The 13,912-nt window shown below is 33.7% G+C and overlaps 3 protein-coding genes across 3 annotated transcripts; 1 reads left to right on the top strand and 2 right to left on the bottom strand.

The window, feature by feature from the left end:
- Positions 1-1,183: 1,183 nt before the first annotated feature.
- LOC145563260 (protein MKS1-like) lies at positions 1,184-2,583 on the top strand. Its single transcript, XM_081623703.1, has one exon. The coding sequence runs from the start codon at positions 1,405-1,407 to the stop codon at positions 2,107-2,109; it is 705 nt and encodes a 234-aa protein (XP_081479829.1). The 5' UTR covers positions 1,184-1,404; the 3' UTR covers positions 2,110-2,583.
- A 2,077-nt stretch (positions 2,584-4,660) lies between these two features.
- Positions 4,661-6,097, bottom strand: LOC145563259 (PHD finger-containing protein 1-like). Its single transcript, XM_081623702.1, has 4 exons — positions 6,046-6,097; positions 5,667-5,888; positions 5,459-5,583; positions 4,661-5,214 (listed from the first exon to the last, which is right to left on the bottom strand). Exons 1-4 carry the CDS (start codon positions 6,093-6,095, stop codon positions 5,054-5,056), a joined length of 558 nt encoding a protein of 185 aa, XP_081479828.1. The 5' UTR covers positions 6,096-6,097; the 3' UTR covers positions 4,661-5,053.
- Positions 6,098-6,133: 36 nt separating this feature from the next.
- LOC145564625 (uncharacterized) lies at positions 6,134-8,980 on the bottom strand. The gene is made up of 4 exons (XM_081624891.1): positions 8,918-8,980; positions 8,722-8,807; positions 6,285-7,128; positions 6,134-6,166 (listed from the first exon to the last, which is right to left on the bottom strand). The coding sequence occupies exons 1-4, from the start codon at positions 8,930-8,932 to the stop codon at positions 6,134-6,136; spliced, it is 978 nt and encodes a 325-aa protein (XP_081481017.1). The 5' UTR covers positions 8,933-8,980.
- Positions 8,981-13,912: the final 4,932 nt, after the last annotated feature.

Below are 13,912 nucleotides of genomic sequence, written 5' to 3'. Positions count from 1 at the left end.
GGATAAAAAAAACACCTAGTATTTTAGCAATGAATCATTGAATCCATTATTTTGGTTAGTATATTAGCTTGTTGTGAAATTTTAGTTAAATGACAAATTTATTCCAAAAATAACTAAAACTTACATTCTTATCAGCTAGATTATCATCTTATTCTAGTATGATGAACTACGTAGAGTTCAGTTCACATGTTCTAGTAACAAAACAACTAACCATTTAGTTAAACTAACCAATGCATCTAGTAAACCACCCATACGCTTATATGCTAATGTTTATTCCATGCATGTAAATATATAATGAAAAATAGTTACCTACTCAAATATTCTTGCCGATACAATAATAATTGTAGCTAAATCAAGAATCTTCCATAACTAAACATCCATATACGGATTTGCCCCCTTTTTTTTTTTTTTTTGAGAAATACGGATTTACCATATTAGTTAGTGATGATGGTGCAATAATCTGATGATCCCCATTGGGCAATGGTATATAGCAACTTCCAAAATCCAAACCATTAAAAGAGATGTCCTTATCGTTGGTATCTAATTCCGCACGCCCCTCATTTTCATCACACATTCACACCCCAACATTCACTATTACCCTTTTCCAAATCACCATGCCCCAATTTTCTTCTTTCCCCTTTTAAATATTGTTGCCACTAGTAAGAGCAAACTATAGTTTTTGACTTTATGTCAACCTCCAATCCCTTAGCTTCATCCGCTTTTATTTTGCACTATTTATAATCTTACTAAACGTATACAATATTTCTAGTTTGAGAAATTCTACACAATGGTACATTCAAATTTTTTTGCCGTACTCCTAAAATAGTTGTGCGTTAAAAAAACGTAATATATTTAGAGGTAGACGAGACAAATACGGAGTACTCCGTAGTCTTTTATACGAAGGGTCTGTTCTCTTCAGTTTATTTTCATTTCAGTTCAACTCCAATAAATCTAGTTCAGTTCACTTCTTAATTTCCTTCTCTCATAAAATATTCAGTTCAGTTCCAATAAATTCAGTTCGGTTCAATTCAGCTGATTTCAATCAGAACTGGCCCGAAGGAGGACGGATGAATATACAATACTCCGTAATCCAATTAATAATAAAATATTACAAAAAACCTTGTGTGTTGACTATTCCACATATTGACTTCTCTCTTTCCTCAGCCCTTCCCATATAACTCAACAAACAAATTTAATATCACTACTCTCATACATAAATTAAATTGCCTCCCAACCAATCTCCCCCATTTTTTCAAAATCACCGATTTTTATGTTTCAACCCAGAAATCCAATTAATACTAACGAAAAATCCCACCATTTAAAATTCCATTTCTCCCTGAAAAAAAAAATAAAAAAAAAATTTCACTCATTCACTTCCCCTGTTTTCTTCCATTTTCCGGCGAGATGAACCCGCCGCCGCAACCGCCGGCGAAGAGGGCGAGGAGAGAGAATCAGATCCAGATCCAAGGCCCACGGCCCAGCCCACTTAAAATCAACAACAATTCTCAGAAAATCAAGAAACCTCCGATTGTACCCAAAACCGCTTCTCAAGCTCCAGACCCGGTTACCGGAAACCAACCCGTAATTATCTACTCAGTTTCCCCAAAACCCATCTTCGTAGAAGCTTCAAATTTCCGGTCAATAGTCCAGCATCTCACCGGACGAGAATCAACGGCGTCGGAAACCACTTTTCCCGGCGAAGTCCCGGTTTCTCCGGCGGCGAGATTTGCAGCGATTGAGAGAAGTAGTCCGAGTGAGAGGGAGAGGAGAGAGAGAAGAAGTAGTGAAAATGATAATGATATGATGAAGATGATGATGATGATGGGAGGAGAGAGAAATGATGGGGTTGAAACATTGGATATGAGTCAATTTCCGGGGATTTTATCGCCGGCGCCGGCGAATTTGCCGGGGATTTCGGCTGCGATATTTTCGCCGATTAATACAGTGGAGAATCAAGCATGTTTTGGAATGAATGAATTATTGATGAGTCCATTTATGAGTAATATGAGCTTCATGCCAAGTCCTTCAGCTCTGTTTTTGTCAAATGCTCCTATTGTTTCTCCTTCTCCTTCTTCCTTTGGTGAGCTCTTCAACAACTTTGACTTTTAAATTTTAGTGTAACTTTTATTTGTTTTTTTTTTTTGGTAGGTTTATTATTTTATTGGGTGTAATTTGAATGGTGTACATTAGTTGTAGACTTGGAAAATTGGAAGTAAGTCTTTGTGGTAGTAATAGTACAAATGTAGTCGATTGGTCGAGGGCAATGATATAAACGGGATTTTGTCGTAGTGTATAGAAATAAAATGGGTTTCAAGAAGACTTTGTTGGTTAGGGAATAGGGAGTATAACTGTATAAGTTAGTTGGAAATTGGCATCCACAACTCCACAAGCTTAGTTTTGTTAAAGAGGGAGAAAATAAGCTGGGCAAAAATTTTCCCAATTTTCTTTTTAATGAATATTTAACTTATATTGGGAGGAGAAATTAGAAGGGTTTGTACATTGTATTAATTTGTATTATTGCTAATTTGATTTGATTCAAGATTATATATTTTTAAGTGTATTTATGTATCACTATTTCATTCATTCATTATTTACAGAAGATTTATTGCGTGTAAATGTATGACTATTTCATTCATAACTAGTTTTTTAGCCCGTTTGATGCAGAGGATTTTACTTAGGATATTTTTCTTGAAATGCATCGGTCGGTACTGTTTTGGAATTTAGTTAGGTACTTCGTGTATATACATGGATATTGTGGAGTGTGAAATGACATATTGTTTAAGTTATATTTTAAGTTTAGGAGATGAAAATACTATTTAATTGTTAATGTATTGTGTACTAATTAATTTAAATATTTTTTTTTTTGACACAACTTTAATTTATTATATTGAAAATGAAACGATTAATTTTCTTACTTTAATTTGTAAGTTTTGAAATGCATAAAGATTAAAGACTTAAACATTATTTATCTATTTTATTTTTATATTAAAAAGGGAATAATAAAGGAAAGATTAAGAGAGTTGACATGTGGCATATGGGTGATTATGGTGACATGTGGCTTAATATAGATTTATGGTTTGTATTTTTAAATACTAAGGCCCTTTTCTCATCAGATTATTTTCAGTTCAGTTCAGCTCAGCTCATCTCATCTCTAATAAGTTCAGTTCAGCTCCTAACTTCCTTCTCTCATAAAATATTCAATTCATTTCAGTTTAGCTCAGCTCTAATAAGTTCAGTTTAGTTCAGCCCAGTTAAGTTCAGCTTAGGCCCTAAGTATAGATTCGGAGTATTTAATTTGAGAGATCATGTATAAATGTATTATACGAGTAGCAAAATTTACTCCTTTGTAAGAAAAATAAATAAAATTAATAAAAGTGTCATTTTCTTCAATGGAAATTTCAGTAATGTACAAAGTATATGAAGAGAGATTAGTACGCTTCTAACGTTGGGTTACCTAAGGCTAGAACATGTAGTAATTCTAAGACATGATTTACGCGGTCAATCTTTGCTAAATTAAAAACTTTTGCTAATTAATTAAAACTTATGAAATACTTCCTCCGTTTCTATTTACTTGATTTATAGCCCTTTGGCACGCAATTTAAGGAAGAGATTAAAGAAGATAATCATAAGCTAAATAAAAAAAAAAAATTAATGTCATGAAACCCAATGTATCCCTTTTATTGGTGGTTTTATTTTTTTGTATTAAAAATATCGTTTGTCTTCTTAAATTACCTCCTTAAATTGCATGTCATGGGACTATAGGTCAAGTAAATTGAAACGAAGGAAGTACGTTATAGATACATACTAGTAGTATTCAAAAGTTCAAAACTAACTAAAGATTGAGTAAAAATTACTCCGTATATGTTATACTACTCCATATGGAGTTCTACAATACATCACAACTACTAATATAAGCTTTTGCGATAGTGTTTTGCAAAAACTATTAATCCATAAATTGTATAATTTGCTTATAAGATATGCAATTGTACATATAAATGATAAAATACCCCTAAGCCCTAACTAGCGGAGTACTAGATACCACAAAAAACTATCTTCTGAGAACAACATACTGATTACAAACTACGCGTTATCTTCTGAGAACAACATACTGACTACAAACTACGCGTTCAATGATACTTCGTATATAATAATATGGTTGCGCGCATCCTACGTCACCAAAATGCTACTTATACAGAGTATGCAACAATATTGCTGTAAGATTCCACTAAAATGACTAGATACAGCTGATGCAATAATGTTTCTATTGTAGCAAAACTGCACAAAACCACTAAAGGCTACTAGTTTAAGTCTCATTCACAACTTTTATTGCCACAAGCCCATAGCATAGTGGCTTTCACAGACATCGGTTGATCTTCCTTGTCTACAACAATGTGTCCAATATCTATCATGCCTCTCTAAGCTTCACAAAACTTAGTGACTCAATGCTATTGTCCCAAGACTCCAGAGAGCCATAATACTATAGATAACAAGGAATACTGTCATCAAATTTAAATTGAAAAATTGTTTATCTTCACCTTTTGCCAAAAAACAAAAACAAAACAAAAACAAAAACAAAGGAGTAATTAAGATTTGTCAATGCTGTACAAACAATCATATTCTCTTTCGCCAAAACTGGGTGAAGGAAAGTATGTCACCCAATGCAACCACACGAGCTGGAAGCAGTGAATCAGTTTGAGCTACAAAAAATAAATCACAGGCCTACAAAATTGCTGATAGTAAACATATTCAAAGCAAAACTATGTTCAAAACCGAGGCATATCAGACTTGTATGAACTATGTGTATGTGAATAACTTCCTAAATCCTAATAGGCGCATCCTTACAGTTTTTCTTCGGCTTGCCCTGTCTGTTTTCATGTGTACTGTACATTTTCTTGATTCAAAAAGGAAGCATCTCTAGATATATAATGTACTGGCCTCGAAGCTTACAAAATCTCCCAAGCAGTCTATCTTCGGCACAGGCTCACAGCTGACTACTGCATTTTATCCCAAGCAGTCTGTCTTCATCAATGATTATTTCTCCCAAGCAGTTTATCTACGCTTGAAGGACACGTTGAACTCCTACTTTCTCAGCAATGCCCAAATCCTTTTTGTGGTACATAGAGTCACTGATTTGGGAACCAGGCAGCCCACTTGTCAAGAAAGTTTCTTGCTTAGGCTTAAAGACACTCCATAGATAGTATTTACTACGGAATCCTAGAAAGTAGAAAAGTAGGAAAATGTAAAGTACATTTTTAAATACAGTATCAACACTAACCTAACTCCCCGAGTCACCCATGCTCCTTAAAAACTAAGATGCTCCTTCCCTAAGCAAGTAGAGGACTAGAGGATCAAATGTACATAATTTTACCCACAGAAAGGCTGCATCCAATATATAATCTCATAGCTCTATTGCTTTCTATAATTAACAAAAAAAAAAAAAAAAAAAGTATCAACTTACTCCATTCTTCTCGAGGTAGTTCTTGTGAAGAAAAAACCAAAAGCTCCAAATTGTTGATGTGAGATTTCAGCACAAGTTCATCCTCAATCATCTTGTCAAGTAGAACCTCATACCTCTTCTCATCTCTGCATTAACTGATATTAGTCAAAGCCTCACAGGAAGGAAGGAGGTACAAAAAAATACAGTAATCAAATAGGGTGGAGACTACCTTTCATCCACGGGAAAGAAATAGAGACCAATCATGTCACCATTGGGAGGTGCCTTCTCAAAACTCTTAGGCCATGCATCATCTTTCTGGAAAATTTCAAAGCTAAGAGAATTTGGCAATGCACTTGCAGCACCGATAACCTTCTCATGAGCTTTGTTTGATAAATGAGCCTCAAGTTTAAAAGACATAGGATGCACATCATCACTGATGCTAAAAAATCCCCTGGTAAAACAACAAAGGTAATGGTCAGTAACATGCATCATGGGAGCATTTTGCTTCCATGTCCGACTAAATAACGTATTCTATGACAAATAACAGAAGCGCTCATCATTGAAAACTAGAAAGTAACAGATGATCCAATAGTAAAGACACTAGATACCTCCATACTGCATTCATTATTGGCTGCGCAGGGCCACGTATATCAGGCATTACATTTGACAGTGGAGGGATGACACATTTGTCATGATCTACGGAAAATTTTGGAGGCGGTATATAATCATCTGATTTAATATTAGGAGATGGTTGAGTAGGACAGTGATCATGTGACTTCATTAGACGCCGTTGATCAAGACCTTTTGCAGAAGGCTCACCATGCATACAAGTTAAACCCTCACTAACATTAGGTAAGATCTGATGATGATCATCCCTGGCGTAAACAGGTTCTTCATCAGAATCAGAATATTCCACAGAAATAACCAACCCCCTCTTCTTCCTACGAGTTTGATCCATTTGATGAGAAGCAGGAACAGCTTTTGTTTCCCCAATATTGTCAGAAATTATGTCTTCTGCACCATCTGACTGTTTAAAGGTTTGAGAACACCCAATTTCTTGCTGTTCATCTAGAATACTTGAATGAATTCCAGATAAAGATTGCCCATGTTTATGCCAGCTCTCTGAGACAGAATCTCCACCCCTTATCTCATCAACTTTATCTGTTCTTTCCACGCCATGGGCTGATTCCTCAGATAGCTGAGAACCCAAATACTTTTCCTGATCTGTTTGTAGATCTTCACCACCACATAAAGAGTTCAAGTCCTTAATATTTTGTCCTGTAAACACAGAAGGTTCTGAACTTTCCTTCTTTGCACCACCAGCAGAGTTCACCTTTTTCTTCTGCCCTAATAGAGGAGAAGGTTCAGAACCTCCCATCTTTGAAGCAATTTTATTTTTCTTCAACTTTCCTTCTTTACTTTTTACAAATTCCTTTTTCTTCTCATCCAAGGTGGATGAGTCATCTGCCCCCTTATTAGCTCTTTTCTTCACACAATTTGATTCTTCAACCTTTGAAGTACTCAAACATTTATTCCGAGCTAATCCACGTAGTGTCTCTTGATCTACTTTTGAAACAATACGTTCACTCTTTCTAACTGCTGGAGAGGCCTCAAGCATTCGAGGAACACAAATCTCACACGACCATCTAACTTCATCATCGTCAATATTGGCAGGACCATCTACACAATACCTGCCAATGAATGAAGATATGAAAGATGATGAAAGAGGATCATAATTCATAAGCTAAATCCTATCTAATGCTGTGTGTGTGTTTTTAACCTGAAATGAACCGGCCCATTTGGTAGTTGGCATTAAATGGGGGTAATGGTAATTACTTTATCAATTTGTTTACAAAATTTCAGGCCAATACCCATGGTATGTATTCCTCCTAAATTACCTCTTTTTCTGCACAAATTTTCATTACCACCCATTACCATTTTGTGGTATTGTGTGGTAATGAATTTTTTTTTAAAAAAAAAAAAAACATATTTGAAGTTAGAGTTCCATTGAAATGGTAATGAACCTAAAATTTCCCAACAAAATTACATACATATCCATGCCTTTCCCACTATTTATGACCATTAACCAAATGTGCTAGAAGTGCTTGTTTGGCTTACAGAGGAATTAAATTCCAAAATTAAGTTAATTAGAATGCCAATTACCCAACATATAATGGCCAAGGATGTGTTCTATTTACCTAATTTTTACTAACATGAAGTATGAACTTATCAAAACTTTACTAGAATTTAATTTAGTTATAGATTGAACATAGCTCCCCTCATCAACCCTTATTTTTTCTGAACTTATTTGAACTTAGTTATCGTAAAATAATTGTGAATAAAGAGAACAAAACAAACTCCAAGATGCCAATAAGTTATGAAATGGCTAATAAACTCCAACATATTAGATCCTATTCTACCCACTTGAGGATCGATGCTTACGCTTCCAAACGACCCATGACATTGATTAACATCATCATGACTTATCTTATAACAAAGCAAATGTAATTTGCCCTTCATTGACTAAGGGAACCGAAATGCCAAGCAACAACCTAGAATTAATAGTGGACCTCCAATATTTCCTAATAGATCAAGAAGCCAATGTCACTAAATTTTGCAAAATTAAATTACTTCAAATAGCAAGTGTGATTTGCCCTTCAAATTTACTAAGGGAACCGAATTCACCAAGAATTTATAGTGTATCTTCTGTACTTCCTTATAGATCCACATGCCAATGTCACTGGAGGTTGCAAAATTAATTAAGTGTATTTATAGTATATATTCCTACCAAATTAAGTAGAAATTAAAGTTTCAAATTACAGCAATTTTAGTATGTGGCTGGACACACGGGCCAGCTAACACACGAGTAATCCTGACAAGGACTGACCTGACCTAACCCCTGATCGAGTAACCCTGGCTGACCGAGTACCCCTAACCAACCGAGTTAACCCATGAGGCCATGACCGACCGAGTAACCCCGACCATTCTTTTAAGAAAAAAAATTGTGTTTAGCCACATAACATATGAAAGTTTGTGTTCAAACTTCAAACTATATCTAATACAAAGGTTGCATGAAGCCATGAACTTCTAAAAATAGAAATTTGAGAAATTGTGGAAGTTGAAAAAAATATACTTGATCATATATAATATCAACAGATTTTTTCGGGAATTCTACTCAACTAAGCAGAAAAACGCAGTCTAAAATCTAATTCCTCATAAATACACCCGAATCATATAAAATTATAGTCACAAAAATAAATTTTTGAAAAAATTATACAACTTACCGATGAACTGCATTGATCTGACATTGAACACAGTGAATTAGAAGATCCACATAACCTTTGCTGCCACAAGTTTGACAAATATTCATCTGAAATATACAGCAACAATAACAAAAATTCAATAATTTTGCACCCAGAATAAAATAAAAATCGACATATTAAGAAATAAATTTACCGACGAAATAAAAACCTAACTTACAGAATTCTGAGACATGGAGTTGAATTCTTGCAACTAAAATTGCGACCCAAAATCAAAAATCACGTTGAATTGTGCATCCAGAAATTACAGTATTTCGCAGTTTACTCGTTATCAAAACACTATTACATGCAGAAATTGCCAAAAGAAGAAGTTAAAAGTGATACAGAGAAAGTTCCAGAATATGTAGAGTCGATCAATTCAATTGGCCCATACCAATGGCTTTATTTTATTTTATTTTATTTTATTTTTTTAGTTTTATTTTTATTTTTTTTGCTTATATAAGCACCGATTTCTAAGTTAGGTTAATGACAATTCGAGTTGAGTCTGAGTTATGTCGTTGAATATTTCAAAGTGCTTAATTTTAGGTAAAGTCTCAATGAATATATTGTTACTTATATAATAGTAACATTAGCATCCTAATAGGCGTAGGAAACAAAACTTTCTAAATATTTTAAGGGCATATATGTAACCCTAAGGGTTATATATAAGCATTAAATACACTCCGGTTTCAAAAAAAAAAAAAAAAGCATTAAATACACTCTTGGAAATTGTATAAATTAGGAATTTATGACAAAAACACGCGTAAATCAGTGTAATTAGTGTTTATATTTTTATGATTTCTTAACTTTTTACGATTGTCAAATGTAAATTTAATACTTATATGTAGCCCTAAGGGTTATGTATAGTATTTTCCATATTTTAAAACTTCTTAACTTCCTAACAAGAAATAACGTAATTCTATCCTTAAATATCACTGAGATTATTTATTTTCCTAAATTTTATCGTAACATATATATAGAAAATATATCACAATTATATAGCATATTAGTATTGTGCTCGAGCAATGTCGCAGATACTCATTTTAGAGAGTGTACTTATTTGTGAACAATAATATTATAGCTTCTGTTGTGTCCTAATTTTTAGTAGCTTTTGACTTTTTCAATTTCATTGACAAAATCACTAACATATACAAAAAATTTACAATCGAATATGAATAATATCTGATTCAAAAGCTTTGATGGTAAACCAATGGTAGACTAAAATTCGTGGCCATATTTATAATTATAATTACATGGTTATTCGTATAGGAGTAAACTTCTATTGTTAATTGGATATTCATATTGATTATAATATGTGGTCTGTTGATATAAGTAAAATTCTATTGTCAATAAAAAGATAATTTTTTTCAAAAAAATTATAAATTTTTTTATTTAATTTTTTATCCTATACAAATCTATCCAAACTAATCTACCTTGGAATCTAATCTTATCCCAATAATATGTATTTGTTGTCTACGTGGCTAGACACTTGGCGAAAAACTAAAATGCCGAGTGTCGCTTTCTCGTGACCTGGTTGCGAGACCGGCTTTATATATTAGTGATGATATGATATATATCATATATATTCATGATATAACTAATATAAGCTAAACTTTTAGCCAGATCACGACATTGCGACACTTGCGTTTCAACTTTTCGCCAAGTGTCGCGCCACATTGGATAAATTTAAATAGACTTCATAAGATAAAAAAGTTAGTTTAGAATTCTATTTGGATAGAATTTTAGGATAAAATTACTAGTTTAGAGTTTTATTATCGATAAAATACCAATATTTCAGATGTACAAATTGAATTATAATTTTATTCAAAAAAAATTATTAGATTATAATTCTAAAAAATTATCATATAAATTTATTTTTTATATCATAATATTTTTTGGAGCGAAAGAAGTAGTTCAAAACGTAAAACATCCATTTATAATATATACTAATCGGTTAAAATTATATACTTCACAATCTAATAGAATGGATACCCGTCAATTAGGGTTGGGTCATGAAACATCTCGGATTAGGTTACTTCAGGTTACAAGTCAAGAAATGTTCAACCCTTAAGTTTTGGGTTTTGGTAAATCCAACGTGTTTTGAACATTTATTTTATTTAGTTTATTTTTTGCTATTTTTTTTATTATTTTTTTAATGTATTAAAGCAAACATTTTCACCAACATCATTATTAGTCATTACATGCCTACTACATAGCAAATCGCCAGAAAAACACATCAATTCTTAACTAATTTTGTATCAATGATATATTTTAAATTTTAACATATAGATTATAAATTTATCTTAAAATTTAATAAACAACCCGCGTATCGCATGGGGCATAAAACTAGTTAATCTATAAAGCTAAATTTCAACCAGGCCACGAGAAGATGATATTAGGTATGACACTTTTGCACTTTTTATGTAACATCCTAGAAATTCCTTTCTTTTAAAATACCTGTTTTGCCCTGTATAAAACTTTAAATAGGAATATTTAAGACATTACCGCCATCGTGAAAACGGCTAAGGCAACTATCAAAGACACAGCGGAAGACTAATTTCAAAATCTTTCAAAACAAGTCAACTTGAAAAAGTCAAACAACGAAAGTAAAGTCAAACCAAAGTCAAACGAAGTAAAATAAAATCAACCTATAACTTGGAATCATTATAGGCCCTTATTAAAACCAAACCGAACTCAAAACTTTTTCGTTAGTCATGCACAATAATAGTATCATAAATTAATAAAGCATTAAATACATCATATACTTATGGAAACTAGCATGATTCGCTCTTCACTCATGTCCATTCATGAATGTGTTTCATCACCTGAAAGCTTCTCTCTACTTGTTTCCACTACTCCCCATTAAAAATGGGTTATCATGGGCCAAGATAAAGACAAAGCCAACAAACACACAAAACACATAATCAGCAAAGATGAGTACATAAGCGTAATTAACACACTAACATGCACTTACCTATCAACACACAACTTACCTTGTTGCATATGTTTTTCAATCATACAACATCCAACAAAACTTCTCAACTAGACAACTACATAATTTATTTAGCATTGATTAAGCATCGAACGGGTTTCCCCCTAACCTCCCCCAAATAAATTGAGGTTACTGACACAGGAGCTAATCGTGCCAACATCAATAACCACACATAGGTGGCGGAATTCCTGCGCATAATAATAATAAAAGGAATGTACAGCGTCCTGTACTCCAGTAGAAGTTATGGTTAAATATAAAACCGCATAACTCCCCCCATATGTTCATACTCAAGGTATATACGTTCCAAGAGTTTTGGTGCGTAATCTCTTTCACTTTACGTTATTTCCCGATTATTAAACTCATTAACCCCATTTGTACTTTTCACTCAAGTACAATGCAAAAGGATATATGGTACAAAGCATGAACTTTTCCTCTAACTTTTCCAAGCTTAGTATGAAATGCCTTAATTAATAATGTTAGTGTGGTTAGCTCACACTTTTTTTTTAATAGCAAATATTTTATTAATTAATAGTCATACGACATTTACAATAGAAATTCAACGTTAACAAATACATAAAATATTGAATCAAATAAAATTTTTCTTCAAAAAAACTACGATCGTCGAGTACATCTTGCATAGTGCAACATCTCCCGTTTATATCGCTGGAAAATACAACCTTGTTGGAGACACTAGTGGAAAAACTCTTATTTGTAACAAGCTATTCGTAACGGGCATATGATTTTCCGTTACAAATACATCATTTGTAAAGGGAAAATCCAATGTCCGTTACAAAAAAGTTGTGACTTGGGCAGGAAAAGAGTTATTCGTAACGGACAAATTGGTGCCCGTTACGAATAAGTTGTTATTTGTAACAGGCATTACTCTGCCCATTACGAATAACCAACTAATCGTAACTAACAAATTGTGTCCGTTACGAATAATTGTTTCAAAGTAAACCCTGAATGTTTACATTCCCCTTTCTCACTCTCTCTCTCTCAAAATATTTCCCCTTTCTCTCTCCAATATTGAAACCAAAACCGCGCGCGGTCGTCGTCCCTCAACTCCATTGAAGCAGCTCCAAGCTTTGTTCGCTCAGTTCGGGTTGCTCATTTCTCTCTCTTGCTTTTGCTCCTATCATCCTCACTCTTCTCCTCCATTGAAGCGCACTTTGAGTTCTCCATTACAGCGCACTCTGAGTTCTCCATTGAAGCGCACTCTGAGTTCTCCATCCATTGAAGCGCACTCTGAGTTCTCCATCCATTGAAGCGCACTCTGAGTTCTCCATTGAAGCGCACTGCCGCCGCTCTTCGCTATCACATCTCCTCCCAGGTTAGTTGAAATGTCTGACGCATGCTTCGTTTTCCTACAGTTCATTCCATCTTTTGCTTACTTTAATTTGCCAATTGTGAATTTTAGGGTTATCATTGATTTTTTTTTTTTTTTGTTCAATTTGTTTATTTTAATATGTTTCCATGGTTTTATTGAAATAAATTATTGAAAAATCATTCAAAATTGATTGATTATGCAAAATTCCTAATTAATTTCAGTATAAAAATCGCAAATGTGATAATTCCAACCATTTTTTCTCTCTGTATTAGTCCTTAAATATGTAGTATATATTTTCTAAAGAAAGGGGGTTAATTGGTTAGAATGTAGTTATAATTGTAATGGGTTAATTATGGATGAAGGGTATTGAGGTTCGCCTGAACTCCATTTAATTCTTGATTTACTCTGATTTAATTCTGTTTCTTGGCCTAAATTGCTGCTGCTTGGTTGCCGTGACTCCATCTCTCACTGCCAAGCTCTCTCCATTGAAGCAGCTCAAGCTCGGTCCTGCTCAAGAAATTCCCAGCAGCTTCCTGTAAGCTCTCCTCCCCCAATTTCGTAACCCTTGTGTCAATTCACTTAATTGCAATTACTTAATTAGGTTTTTTTCCCCCCAAATTAATTAATTGATTTTACATGTTTAATTTGATTTTTTGATTTTGCTGGGAAATGGGATTGACTTGAAACTGATATTTCAGGAGCAGCTCGGTCCACAGCTCCTTCAACTCCATTGAACCAGTGCGGTCCTCTCCAATCTGTCTCCATTGATTCAGCTCGGTCCTTATTTCAAGATGGTGATTTTTTGATGCTGTACCAGAAAGGGTTGCGGCTTAAATTTGACAATTTGGTATGAGTAA

This window comes from Chenopodium album, chromosome 10 (genome assembly GCF_948465745.1).
Source record: "Chenopodium album chromosome 10, dcCheAlbu1.1, whole genome shotgun sequence".
In the NCBI taxonomy this organism is placed as follows: Eukaryota; Viridiplantae; Streptophyta; class Magnoliopsida; order Caryophyllales; family Amaranthaceae; genus Chenopodium; species Chenopodium album.
The sequence above is the reverse complement of the archived record's forward strand: the minus strand, read 5'-3'. Positions and strand labels throughout refer to the sequence as shown.

Excerpts from the sequence above, each read along its gene's own strand:
- LOC145564625 (XM_081624891.1), bottom strand. Across the intron at positions 7,129-8,721 it reads CAGATCAATGCAGTTCATCG|GTATTGTGTAGATGGTCCTG; the intron begins GTAAGTTGTATA and ends ATTCATTGGCAG. Across the intron at positions 6,167-6,284 it reads ATCATCAGATCTTACCTAAT|ATGATTATATACCGCCTCCA; the intron begins GTTAGTGAGGGT and ends ATATTAAATCAG.
- LOC145563259 (XM_081623702.1), bottom strand. The coding sequence starts at position 6,095 with ATGCCTGATATACGTGGCCCTGCGCAGCCAATAATGAATGCAGTATGG. Across the intron at positions 5,889-6,045 it reads ATAATGAATGCAGTATGGAG|GGGATTTTTTAGCATCAGTG; the intron begins GTATCTAGTGTC and ends TTGTTTTACCAG. Across the intron at positions 5,584-5,666 it reads TTCTTTCCCGTGGATGAAAG|AGATGAGAAGAGGTATGAGG; the intron begins GTAGTCTCCACC and ends CAGTTAATGCAG.
- LOC145563260 (XM_081623703.1), top strand. The coding sequence starts at position 1,405 with ATGAACCCGCCGCCGCAACCGCCGGCGAAGAGGGCGAGGAGAGAGAAT.